The sequence below is a fragment of the Lepisosteus platostomus genome, chromosome 7 (genome assembly GCF_059453375.1).
Source record: "Lepisosteus platostomus isolate fLepPlt1 chromosome 7, fLepPlt1.hap1, whole genome shotgun sequence".
In the NCBI taxonomy this organism is placed as follows: Eukaryota; Metazoa; Chordata; class Actinopteri; order Semionotiformes; family Lepisosteidae; genus Lepisosteus; species Lepisosteus platostomus.
Genome location: NC_142617.1, coordinates 62,582,092 through 62,595,797, shown reverse-complemented (window position 1 = coordinate 62,595,797; position 13,706 = coordinate 62,582,092). Strand labels below are relative to the sequence as shown.

The 13,706-nt window shown below is 37.2% G+C and overlaps 1 protein-coding gene across 1 annotated transcript; it reads left to right on the top strand.

Annotated features, from left to right (window-relative positions):
• Positions 1-1,067: 1,067 nt before the first annotated feature.
• On the top strand, positions 1,068-13,026 carry LOC148659433 (boophilin-G2). Its single transcript, XM_088641655.1, has 6 exons — positions 1,068-1,226; positions 5,601-5,789; positions 9,492-9,665; positions 10,242-10,304; positions 10,914-10,995; positions 11,904-13,026. The coding sequence occupies exons 1-6, from the start codon at positions 1,136-1,138 to the stop codon at positions 11,968-11,970; spliced, it is 666 nt and encodes a 221-aa protein (XP_088497781.1). The 5' UTR covers positions 1,068-1,135; the 3' UTR covers positions 11,971-13,026.
• Positions 13,027-13,706: the final 680 nt, after the last annotated feature.

Below are 13,706 nucleotides of genomic sequence, written 5' to 3'. Positions count from 1 at the left end.
TTATGTAATGTTTATATTTGCATTTTGTTTTTATGTCTAGTGCAAAATCCCTATCCATAACAAATATTATAACTGTAAAAACATCCAGGCTTCATGTGTTAATTATAAAGTTTTAGGTTTCATAAAATGCAGATATTTCCTTCATCTCAGATTATATAAATATTAACTATTTACTTTTAATTAAAAAAGAAATATCTACTAATACTTCAAGAGTACTGAGAATGTCTGCCACCATGTGGTGTAACCTCATAATAACAGCTTGCACAATTTGATAATTTATAGAATGGTTACTTAATTAAAACTAGTTTCCTATGCCTCTTTCCAAAGCCTTTTAAAAGCATAATAGAAATAACTCTATCTTATTTAGATAATAACATTTAAGAAATGAAACACTACTTTTCACTATTCAAAATGTTTTACTTTGGTGTAAACTAATAGGTAATAGCTAGATACCTTCCAAAAACGTATCTCAGGTTTGTGGTGTGCTGTGAGACATTGCAGCTGCTACAAATTATATTCATTAATATTCATTTGCTCTTTTGTTTTCACGATGCATTGGACAGGAGGCTCAAAATGATATGAAAATGAATTTAATTAAATACATGCAACTGCAATCAGAAGAAATACTCCAGAACCCAGGATTCAAGAGCAGTGAGCTAGCAACGTCAACCAGCATGCCACCCTGTCGCCTTCAGAAGGCAAGTGGGAATATTTGTGTATCCAAGCAACGCAGATGTCGGAGCTGCTAAACCTTCTGAGGTCTAAGAGTTTTTGTCTGGCTTGAACTTTTCTTTACAAATTACATTTATCATTTTACAGCACAAAACCCAATATATAATAATTTACGCTTACAAATACTGTACATTAATGCCTATGGTCTGGTATTAATGTACACTACTGTAAGTGTACATTATTAGATATGGTTTGATATCTGATGGACCATGGTAGACAGTGGTAATTTGCCAGTTACCGTCTTTTACATGTATAACAGGAAAAAAAAAAGAATTAATTACAGTACAGCCCTAAACTGACAAATAGGATCATCAGTTCTTATCAGTCCACTGTAGAAAGGTTATTGCCTCACAATTGTAACCCAACTTTCAAGGAGAGGGACGTTTTCCGGCATTAGAACACAATGAGAAGTTTTCTTGCAATTTTTCTCGTAGTTTTAACTACATTACATTTTTCTGTGGATGCTGATCGACTTTTACAGAATACAAAACCAGGTGAGTTTGTTTCTTTTTGTTTATTTTTTAAAAAAATAGTCTGTAAAGTCTAGAAGAACTAGGCGCCCTTGAGCCACTTCATAACGATATCCGTCGTTGAACAGTTTTTCAGATTATTCACGTTCCTTTGGAAGTCCTGTCCCCAGTGTTGTAGTCAAGGTTTCAAGAACATAGCCTTGGCTAACAAAAATAGCATAACAGAATATGATATGTTTTTATTTTTAGTAATTTGAAATTACTTTGGATTAAGGCTGGCTACTCTTATTTGACCTTTCCACTATAATAAATTCTAAAATGTAAAAAAGTTTTTTAATGGGTTGCCGTTATGCTATAAAATTGTTCTAAAATGTGGGAGACATAAATTGCTATTTAATGAATCAGCTGCCGAATTTATTAATACAGGAGGACATTATGGTTCACTTTAATCGCATAGAACCTGTCTTTCTTGGATTAGGTGATTTGAGAGAGATATTACAAATTGTTGAAGCAAGTTGGAAGAATCTTTATTGATTTTATTCGCTGCAGGTGTTTCACGTTTCACATTCTGCCAGTCAAGTATCCGCTGTAGACAGGTGGAGGCAACAAGGTTGAATTCACTCCCAGATGACTCGGGACTAGTTTCTGAGGGGATGGGGAAAGAATTAAACAGTCAGATAAACAGGATGTCAATGAAATCATTTTTAACCGTTTTCATTTTCTTAGTCTGCTTCAGTATTTGCTGAAATGGGAGTGGGGACATTATTGGCTGCCTCTCTAAACATGAAACTTACAAGCAGCTTTGAATAGTGCTCGGGACAAAGGTCCTTATTTAAAATTTTTATGATGGCCAATTATCTCTTACAGCAGCATAGATCAGGTTTCAGTGGTAACTAGTATCAAATTTCAGTTATGGTTGGCCAGCAATACACAGCTTGGGAAAAAAAGCAACAAATCAGTATTGAAACCAATTGCGTTAGTTAAGGTTTTAATGCCTATGAGTATATGGAATTTGTAAAATTCCTATTAGGCATCCAACTAAAAATGTAGTGCATGTACTGAGTTTAAAAATCTAAACATATTTGTTAAACGAATCTATTTTGTCAAAGAGATGAATTCAGATATTACATGACATTATGACACAAGTGGTGTCATGGTTAGCAATGCTGGGAACCCTGGGTACAATTCCCGACCTGCGGTACTATCTGCATGGAGTTTGTATGTTCTTCCAGTGTTGCGCGGGTTTCCTCTGGGTGATCCAGTTTCCTCCACTGTCCAAACATATACTGGTGGGTTAATGGGCTTCCAGGAAAATTGGCCCTGGTGTAATTGAGTGTGTTTGTGTCTGCCCTGCGATAGACTGGCATCCTATCTAGGTTGTACCCTGCTTAGTGCCTGTTGCTTGCCAGGATAGGCTCCCCCACATCCCTGAATTTGATCAAGTGGCTAGAAAATGGACAGATGGACTATAAAGAAAAATATCAAAGTGTTTACTGACAGAAGGTACTGTATGACATCTGGGAAAAACAATTTATGGAAGCAATTGTTTTCTGTATAATATCAATTCTAGTTACAAAAAAAAAGAATCTGTTCCTTTTTGATAATCAAATAAGCTCTTTTTTGTTTTTTTCTTTTATACGCCAGTACACACTCCCTTTTAAAGAGATACCCATAAAAGTTGTGCATTTTGAGGCTAATGATAGAAGTCATGCAGAACATCTCATGAACCAGATGTAGAAAGTCATTCAAAATAAGGTCAAGAAGTTGTAATAGAGTATGTGTGATGTATTACAAATTCTTGACCTTATTTAAAGAAACCCTTTCCGCTGAAAACAGATAATCAGCTGGAAGCAGTGAAAACTCTGGATTCAGACTTTATATCCCCTCAGCAGAGCTGCTTGCTCCCATTCAGAATTAGTGAGGAGCAGGAGTCTCATCTCTGGGAGTGAAGGCTGAGATAATAGTTTGAAAACACCCATTTCCCCGAGATATCTGGCAGCTGTACAATCATGTCAGCGTCAGCACAGGAGGTAGCCAGCTTCCCTCTCTTTTCTCCGGAGCTATTTTTAAACTGGTCCTTTGTGGGCGGCCGTTGCTCAGCATGATGTTTAGGTGGAGAAGTGGTAAATGCAAGGTGGTCAAACCGCACAGTTCTGACAACAGCTGTCCAGTGTCAGGGCGGCACCAGGCCCAGTAACAGCTGACATGTTCCTGTTCGGGCCTTTCAGTCCAGACTGTGACTCTTCTCTGATCCCTTGACTACAGTCTTGACATGCTCTGGCTGAAAAATCTAAGATCTGTCTGAATCAAACACAAATTTAAGAATCCCAAAATGCATGATGACAAAGTCCTATGGAGAACAAGATGAAAGGTATAAAAAGCATTTAATGTTAAATACAAGGCAGAGTGTAGAATTTAGTGAGATACAAATTCAGTGCACTAAACAACAGGAAAGAAAACTCATTACTGACTATTCTATTTTTCAGTTCTCTCCATATTATTTTTAACTCTTATTGACTGCACCATCCTAACACCTTGGTACCAACCTGTATTCTAGAATATGGAAGTAGTTTGAAGGTGCAGTACAGTGGGGATAATGGTATTGTCACATGTAAGAAATGTTTCACTTAGTTTTAACCCTTGCACCTCACTTGAAGAATTATTTCTTTGTGTGCATGTTAGTAAGTCAGTAATGAGAGAAGGAAGACAGTTTGTTATTTTCACAGTTACTCTCAAGAAATTAGTCTCGGCAAGGTTTCCTGAAAATAGGGAATTTAAGAACAGTGTAAAACCAATGTCATCTATAATAAGGGAGTCCTTAACAAACATGAACTGCTCCTGTTTAAGGCATATCATGTTTATTCTGTCTTAGGCTTAAAGACAATTGACTCTTCTCATAAGGCATTAGTTAAGAGCAGATAACATTTTGACATGAATAAGATATTAATGTAATTTATAAAAGGGAAATTTGCTCATCCAATCCAATAAGACTGCTTTCATTTGTATTTAGCATATTAGTATATTAGTATACTGTTGTTGTTGTTTTTTTTAAGTACAGTGAGGATAGGTGAAATGATTTAATTCTTAGTGGAATATTAAGACACTCTCTGCAAAATAATTATTTTGTGTTTAGGAGTGGTGTCACATGGCCCTGCTACAAGGGGGTTTTCTAGCTATAAAAGATATGTAACTGAGGCACTTACTTCCTAACTGGTATTCTAGCTGCAACAAACAGGGCCCTTCACCATTTCATCTCCAGGACAGAAACAAAAGGCATCACACTGTACCCAGCAACGTTCTGGTGCAAGAAGCCTCATGGAGCATCACTGTTCACTGTTCACTGAGACTGAGATGAGCAGAACCTAATTCACTGCACTATTGGTAATCTGGTAAAGCAGTGGTAATCTGCACTATTTTCAATTAAGAAGGGAATGATAAAAACACAGTAATTCTTTGATGGGATGGCTCATGCATCTGTTTGATTTAAATCATATTGTGCTTTCACATGATGTACAAGCTTTGAGCGGAGTGACTCATTTTCCCCTTGCAGGATTCTAAATCATTGTTGACTTATTTACAGCAGTCATAAAAACTAGGAGCTGTGTTGACATAGTTAACTGAAACTCACCACCTAACTGATGATTAACAAAGAGGCTAGTTTCTTACATCATTGTAAAATTCAATGATTTTCTTAATGTGAATGTATAATATTTAGAAGTCAAATAAACAGTGTCAACCATAGAGAACCTGAACACACCAAGCAGAATTCCAAATCCCTCTTCTCTTAACATGATAATTGGACCTCTTGTGTTATAAAAGCTGTATTTGTATTCAGGAGAATTGTTCTCTATCTTTCCAAGCATGAGAACAGCTCATGAAAACATTCCTTCCACGGTCAATGCAGTAAGAGGGTGAGAAAAAAAATGCCCTTTGACAAACCTTAAGGAAATGAACCTACTAAAGATGTTTGTCTTATTGGCAATTTGGGCCTTGACTTCTAAGGGGAGCCTTTTAAATGGGAGAACGCTTTATTCATTTTGATGCGTGTCAATGACATAATACGGTCAATGACACAACTAGTGCTGTAAAGTTTTATTCTTTCCAGCTACACAATGGGGCGGCATATCATGTCAGATTAGAAATACCAATAAAATATTCTCCCAGCAACACCCATGCACTAAGAAAAGTGGAATTTCCACAGGAGAATTTTTCTCTATCCTGTCATGCATCAGAAAACTCCAGCACTCCAGAGGACCTCACCCTTTTTCTCCCATCTCCTTTGGTCAATGTGGTAGTTAATGATAAACCCTTTCCTTTACTTTTACTTTTTTATTAGAAAACATAGAACACCTCATGTCCAAAACCCCTTTCTAACACTTTTCTTTATCAATTTCACAGAATGTAATTTGACTATGGATGAAGGAACAGGTGAAAATCTGCATTTCCGCCTTTACTACGACTCGGCCTCCGACAAATGTCTCCCCTTCATGTACAAGGGTCACGGAGGAAATGGAAATCGCTTCATCACTGACAGGTGGTGCATGCAAAACTGCTCCTCTCGGGCATCTAAACTCTACCCCACTGGCGGTAAGGAAAGAACCCGTTACAACCAAGCTTTCTGGGAGCTCTACCAGAGGCAGTCTCCTGTACCTCAACAAGCGTGGTAAAAAGTGATCTGCCTGCACTCTGAAGCTGGATGCTGTTGCCATCTTGGTTAATTGTGAGGCACTTCCAGATGTGCTTTTTGTTTTTCACAATTACCGATGGGGCTCACATCTACAAGACAGTTCGTTCACAGGGAGTTCTTGCTTGTTACTGTATATCCACAAGTATAATAAATAGTTCACATGATGTTTAAACTGCTAACTAGCAAAGTGCTAAGCTAACAAAGTCTTTTCAAGGTCAGTTTTAAAAGCACCTTTGCCACCACCACACCTAAACTGGAGACATTGCACCGGACATCATGTGTATATTAGGAGGCTCTTAGTTTAGATGCCCCAGCCCCTCACTGTGCTCATGAGCTTTTTCTGGGAGTTTATCGAAGTCTACCAACTCAAAAAGTGTGGTTAAAATAACAGCTTTATTCCAGTGATCTGTCTGCACTCTGAAGATGTTCACTGTTGCAAATTTGGTTAATTGTAGTGTGCTTTCAGATGTAACTATAATGAACCTTTTTTATTCTTCCTGATTGATGGGGGTCACAGTCTGTCACAGGTTATTCTTACTTGTCAGTGTATGTTTACAATTGTAGCCACCACAACTAAACAAGAGATATGGCACCAGACAAGGTGCACTAATACCCACTGCCAATCAGAGCAAGTGAACAAGAGTGTCTTTAACAGGAATTAACAGGTGGGGAGAAATGACAGAACATGTATAGGGGCCATAAAACATGTGCTTTGCAGTGTGATCAGAAGAAGATTGGTTAAATGAATGTTTACATCACAAGAGAAAACAGAAAACCAGAGCACAATAAGTAGCTTATCCCTTTAATTATCAAAGGATAGTTACTATCTTGTACACTTAAAAAAGGTAAATGCCAAAATTCTTCCTCACAGCACATCATCTTTCACATGAATGTCTTTGCGTTGTTTGTTAACATTTTTTTGTTTCTTGCAACGATACCTCAAGCAACTATTTTCACTTTGATGTCTTTGTTTTCTGATTAATAAAAGTTGTATCGAAAGGAAACAACAACATGCAACAGCTGGAACCTCTTCATGATCTGTGGAATATCAATCATTAAGCTCAGCTTTCACTTATTTACTTTATTGTCTTTTTAATTTCTAGTAAAATAATCGTCTAAGCCTTAGTAAAATCTGATTGGATTTAGCAATCTTTGTTTCTTTTTGTTCATGTGGAACAAAGCTGTAACTTTTTTATTACTGTCATTTATAGTTCAATCTGTCTCCTTTCTGTCTGCCAGATATATACAAAGACGAAGAAAAAAGGCGACTACAGTATTAATTTTAGAAACTGTTAATTCTGTGCTTCCAGTGGTTTCTCTCAGAAAAGCCTGTGACAAAGAACTACATGTTGTTGCATTTCTACTGGCAACCAAATGTGCTGTTTTCGGCAATGGTACTCCTGAAGTATGGATTCCACATTTCATTCTGCAAACAGTTCATTCTGCATGTTTATTTCACAATTAACTTAATTCCCAAAGCTGGTTACACAATGTGTTCTGCATTTGAAATTGAATGGTCATCGCAGGGCTTCTTTAAAACATTCTACAAAATAATGTTCTGTGATCTTCAAGCTTCTACAGGTGCAAATGGGACCTCGATTGATACTATATGTCAAACATCCATATCACATCCATTTGTGTGTTTAGTATATAATCACTCATCAAAAGTGTAAAATCAGTATGAATTTTTTTGTTTTGCTGCTCAACTTTTCAAGTCTTTTGGATACAGTAGCAATTCGCATTGCCGTATCTGGAATAAGGCATTAGTATTTTTTCAGGAGTATTTTTTCAGGAGACAAAAAGAGATTGAGGACAAAAGAAATCTGACATCAATTTGTTTCACAACGTCATAGGAGGTGATGGACTGCTGGCGAGATTCAGGAGGCCATTTCTAATCTTTGTCAACATTAAACCTGTTAGCTGGATGACAGAATCTTTCTTGTCTTACATCATTCCTGTCTGGCTTAGGGACTGAAAGACGCAAGGATAAAATAAATTATGTACAAGCCTAGGCAAGAAGCAGAGAAGCTTACTATTTAACAAGTGCAGTTATGATGGACTGATTTGTTAAGAAGTGGAGCAACAAGCTGCACACAATATGAAGTAGCCAAGGGGATGTCAGCTGGTGTTCGGAGGTTCTGTCAGATTCAATCTGCCAGGAGAGCTTGGGCAGAGATGTGGAGCTCATAGCCACTGTCAGCACCACCTCCTGTCTGTCCAGATAGTGAACTTCAACTGCCTTTTCAATAATTTAACAACTGTTTTTGGCACTTATCACGTAAGGAGGCTGTTGTATTATTTCTTATGGCCATGATATCAATACAGTGATTAGAAAAAATAGATATTCCTCATTTGTCTGAATCTTACCATCCCCACACACCCTGCAGATTTTTTCCTTTGCTCAGGTAATGACACATAATTCATGGAATACCCCAGATACCATGAATTATGGAGAAAAACAGGCATTTTTACCATGCTCTTAAAAGTCCTATGTTGATTGATTGATCGATCGTTTGGTAATATTTATACACCACATAAATCTTCCTGTTTTACATGTGTATTTGTGTGCAAATTCTGTATTTACCATTACAATTTTACAACTCCACCTTTTGTTTTAATTTTTCTGAAACTCTGAACTGTGTTGGACTAATGAAACACATTTGTTTGATATTTGTAATATTTGTTTTCTAGAGAGCTCATCTCATGAGATGTTGTTAGAGCCCATGAAATTACAGCTGGTTTGTAGACTTTCTAATACAAAAGCAAACACAAAAAATACTAAGTACTGTACGTCCTTAGTAGTATCAGAGAACTCTGCCACCTTGTGGTATCATTTCATATCAGGCAAACCCATGCACAAAGATCTTACAAAGCGTGAAGTGTCAGAGAAACATGCAGAAAGATGATCAGTTGATGGTTCAAATATACTGTAGTAACATCACACACATAAAAATTGCTGTCAGTGCTTTCTTCCACAAAGGTGATGGCATTTTTTTATGCATGATGTGATATTAAAAATATTTTTGCAATAATTAAGCAACTGGGAAGGTAAATATACAGTATAATATACTGTATATATTTTTGCCGATGTCATATCGTCCAAGATTGTAAGACCCAAGTTCCATGATTGTCAAATCATGTACCATACTGTGTATAACTTACATAAATCTGTGTCCTTTGTTAAAAAACAGAAGGAAATGACTGTATGGATCAGTGATATTCAATTCTGGTCCTGGGTAACTTCAGTCCACCACATTTTATGGATACCTTTTAATCCTCCATGACGAAAGACCTGGAAATATTGGTCATAATGAAAAATTAGATCACATATTGCTATAAATTGAGTCATTAGGAGTCCAGTGAATGGAAACGAGACAACATGATTTTCTCCTGGACCAGGAGTGAATTGCAGGGGTATAGATACATCCTAAAATTCACAATACATTGACCTATTGTCAGAAAAGAACTAACAATCTTTACCAAACAAGGTTTACCAAAAGTGGCAGAAACCCTTTTGTAATTTGCTGAGCAATTGTTGGATATCATCGATATCATGAAGTACAAAATGATCGTAATCTCCATATTTTATTTTTGCTGTTCAGATGCTGTCTGTATGTTGTCGAGAGAGCAGGGGTATTGCCAAGGCCATTACTTACTGTGGTACTACAATTCAGCCAAGAGGAAATGCAAGACCTTTTATTTCACTGGATGTGGAGGCAATGGCAATCGGTTTATTACACAGCAGCAATGCAACAGCACCTGTGCAGGATACATAGGTGAGTATTCTGGCTACAGTTTTGGCTACACCTCAAGAAGGCTCCACAACTGAAACGTGGTGTTTTCCTTCTTCGCTTTTCAGCATGGCCTAAACCTATTACTTGTACCTATTTACTGGAATGACATTGTTTTTGGTTGCTTCTTGTATCGTGGTTTGGTACTACAATTAATTTGTCACATCTTGATTTTTAAGTAACCGGGTTGGGAAGACAAGGGACTCTCTTCAAATCACACAAAATTTATTTCGTTGTACAAACTAAACAATGGAATATCCTGTCTAGATTGTGGAACTGTATGAACATTTGTTATATTAAGGATACATTAAGCATACAATTCAGTAGCCACATCTTGTAAATAAAAAATGTTAATCATGATTAGAAATGACAACAATGTACTAATAATGAAAATGACATGAATTTCACTCTACCTGGTGTGAAATTGCTTAGAGATTATTAAATCGCCATTACCCACTGTAAAGGTGCAGCAGATTTTTTTCAAACTGTTGTTTTACTGATATTAGACAAAAAGAAGGTACCAGAAACAAAATCAAGAGTTAAGTTTGGTTTTTATCACAGATGGCACACTTGGTAATGACCAAGATGATGATGAAATGACCATTACCAATGGTGTACAAACAGGTAAGTACGATTGTCTTACTTGCATAACTCCTTTCCATGTCGGATTACTTACACAACTATGTCTTGCTTGTTGAATGTTTGCTTGTGTTAACGTATTTTAACTGTGTAATGCACACAAATGGCTCTCCGTTGTGTAGTTTCTCTAGAGTGGGGGTATCTAATCTGTGTCCTGAGAGGCTGGTCTGTGGATCTTCATTCCAGCTCAGCTCCTGACAAGATAAACCAGTTGGTTTACTGGTTTAAGGGCACCACTCTTCTCCTGCCCTGCAGAGCCACCCGTCCCCCTGGACCAGAATTGGACACCCCTGCTCTTTTTACTGCTTACTTCTTCAGCTGCATTATGGCGAAGAATATTTGAAATGATTAATGAGAAACACTTAGGTCTCCTTTCCTCAGGAAATCTCTCAATCATTATGATCTGCTAAATTTGACTTATTACTTGTAAAACCTATCTGGCTGCCTTTTTATATACGCTCTTTACCAGATTTACTTGTCTTGTGAAATAAAGCGATTCAGGGGTATTCGGATAAAATTGTTTACATTAAACAATAGTAGCATTTGCTAAAGAAATACATGTCATACATGAAGTGATTGTTTTTGTGTTTGCAGGGTTAATAGCAGGAATTGTGCTGGGCCTTTTAGGTGCAATACTGCTGATAGTTGTCATTGTTCTGGCTGTAAAGCAAAGCAAGTAAGTGTTTCAGTAGTTTCAGTAGAATAAACTGGTGTATGACGCTCCCTGCACAGCTGAAAGCTTCTGTTTTTTTTAAATCAGGGAGCGTGCAGCAAAGTCTTCGTTTCTGTTGATAAAAGACAAGTCTTTTCCAAAAATTAAGCTGATCAATCATAGCTCACTCCTCGGTTTTGAAATTCAAATGAGCAGTCAAACAGCTGGTGTTAATCAAAGTTTGTGATTGCACCACTTGAAAAGTCTGGTCAAAATCCCATGCATCTACAATGCATCCTTCTTTAACAACTGGACCTCCACAAGCAACAACTAATTTACCATCTTCCTTAATGACATTGACAAATTTGATTTGTTGCAGAACTGTTGGATGTAGATTAATAATATTTTATTTGTAGTGTAAATATAGTACTTATACACACATACAGTAAATGGATAACAGCCATATGGGAGAATTGGTTTCTAGGGATCCTGGATTTGGATTTGATTCCAAAGTTGGGCACCTTTCTGTAAACAGTTTTCATATTCTCCCTGTTTGAGTGGATTTTAACTACAGTAGATACTCTTGTTCTCTTCCCATCTCCCAGACACTAGTAGGTTAATTGGTACATGCTAAGTTGCCCATCTCATGAGGATCAACACCTGTGGATTGTCATCATTACAGCACACTATCCGTAGTAGCTCAACTGCAACGCTAACGTAACTGGAATAAGGCTCAGATGAAAATTCTGTTTTATGTAATATACAGTAAATCTACACACACCGAGATGACTGTTCGAAGTTATGATTATTAACCATGAAATAAATTAAATATCTTTTTATAGGAAAATTAAGCAACTTAGATGAGGAAAAAGATTGATCTTGCTTCTAGCTAAAATTGGGATGTGACATCATTCTCCACTGTTTCGTTGCAGGACTGAAGAGAAAAAGGGGGCCCACAGGGAAGCTTTAACTGCTAAAGAAGACCTAGAAATGAAATAGGCTGACACAGCCGACAAGTTTAAGAGATTGAAAATATTTCACTTTGTTGGAATGTAGAATGCAGAATGTTGCCAATATTCAAACAGATTACAATTCATGGCTTGATTTATGTATTTAATTAGTAAGCTAGTCTTAATAATATAATGGTTGATGTTAACTAAATAGGACACTTTTCTGTCATTTACAACAGGACACAAAAAGGCCGTATTTGTCTACTTTTTTATTAAGCACATTTTAATAGAAACTGTTAAACAACAGCACTCCACGACTGGTCATCACATCCCATCACTTATTTTAAGGTCAACTGCTGAACAGCAGGAGCATTTTAGTTTCTACTGATCACAAGGTATCTGCTAGTCATTTAACCCGAAGCAATAAAGCACTGCACCATTTTAAAATAATTTACAATGTTTAGTGCAATTACTGAAAACATCTATTAAAGTGTACATTTTCATTCGAAAGCCTGCTAGACCTCTGTTCTATTACTATTAGGATGCTCATTTGTCATTCAGGGTGGAGTGGTGGCTCTGTGGCTAAGGATCTGTGGCTGTAAGGTTGCCGGTTCGTATCCCGCGGCCGGCAGAGGAATCCTACTCCATTGGGCCCCTGAGCAAGGCCCTTAACCCCAGCTGCTCCAGGGGTGCTGTACAATGGCTGACCCTGTGCTCTGACCCCCAGCTTCTCTCTGTCTGTGTGTCTCATGGAGAGCAATGCTGAGGTACATGAAAAAGACAAATTCCTAATGCAATAAATTGTATATGGCCAATAAAGTGATCTTATCTTATTTCTTGTAAACTTTTGTTAATTTAGCATAAAGTAATCAAATTATGATTTGGGGGGGGTTTATAAAAAAACACTTCTGGTTGAAGCCACTAACAGTAAAAAAGGTTATTGCAGTTAAACGTGGATTGGAATTTTAGAAAAGAAAATCCATCGTAACTGTACAGTATATGTGAGACATACAGCACATTTTGGGATTTCAAATATTTTTACATTTGTTATTACTGGTTTGATTTGTAAGAAAACATTTGTAGAATAAAAATAAAATGATGAAAACGGTCTTGGCTTCCTTTTTTCCAGTTGAATAACCTTGAAGTCCACCCAAGGTACACATCCATTGTGTTGTGGTAGCTGACAATTGTACCTCCTCTGTCTAAGGGGTGCTAGCTAGCTTTTCTGGGCGTTAAATTCAACCGTGTCACTCAAACGCCACAGTGAAACACCGAAGCATGTGAAGCACTGATATGACTTCGTTGTTATATCTTTTCAAACACATTTCAACCTTGTAGCGTCTGCTTAATCTAGAAAAACAACATATTACCAGAACATATAAAGTCTAAAACATCCGACCGCACGTATTCCTTCCTTGTTGTACGACATCAGAAAAGGCGAGGTTATAACTGCTGCATCTCACAGCAAATAAACGTTTTTTTTTCGTATTTTTAAACCAAAAATAACATCAGCAACCCAAATTATCCTTCACCTTGGTTCACATCTTCATTCCACTTTGTACAATCAATCATGTGTACGATGTGCATATTTTCTTCCACACTTCGCTTGGAGACACGGACAATTCCTAGTCTCCCAGTCTTTTTGTGTTCTTCACACCTCCTCCTATCCATTTTTTCTCGCACTTTTCAATACTCTTTAGCTTCACAGAGCTGCACTGCACTCTTATTCAGAGACGCCAAGGGTCCGAAACGCTTTCATTTTCTACCCTACGCGGAATTGGTGAT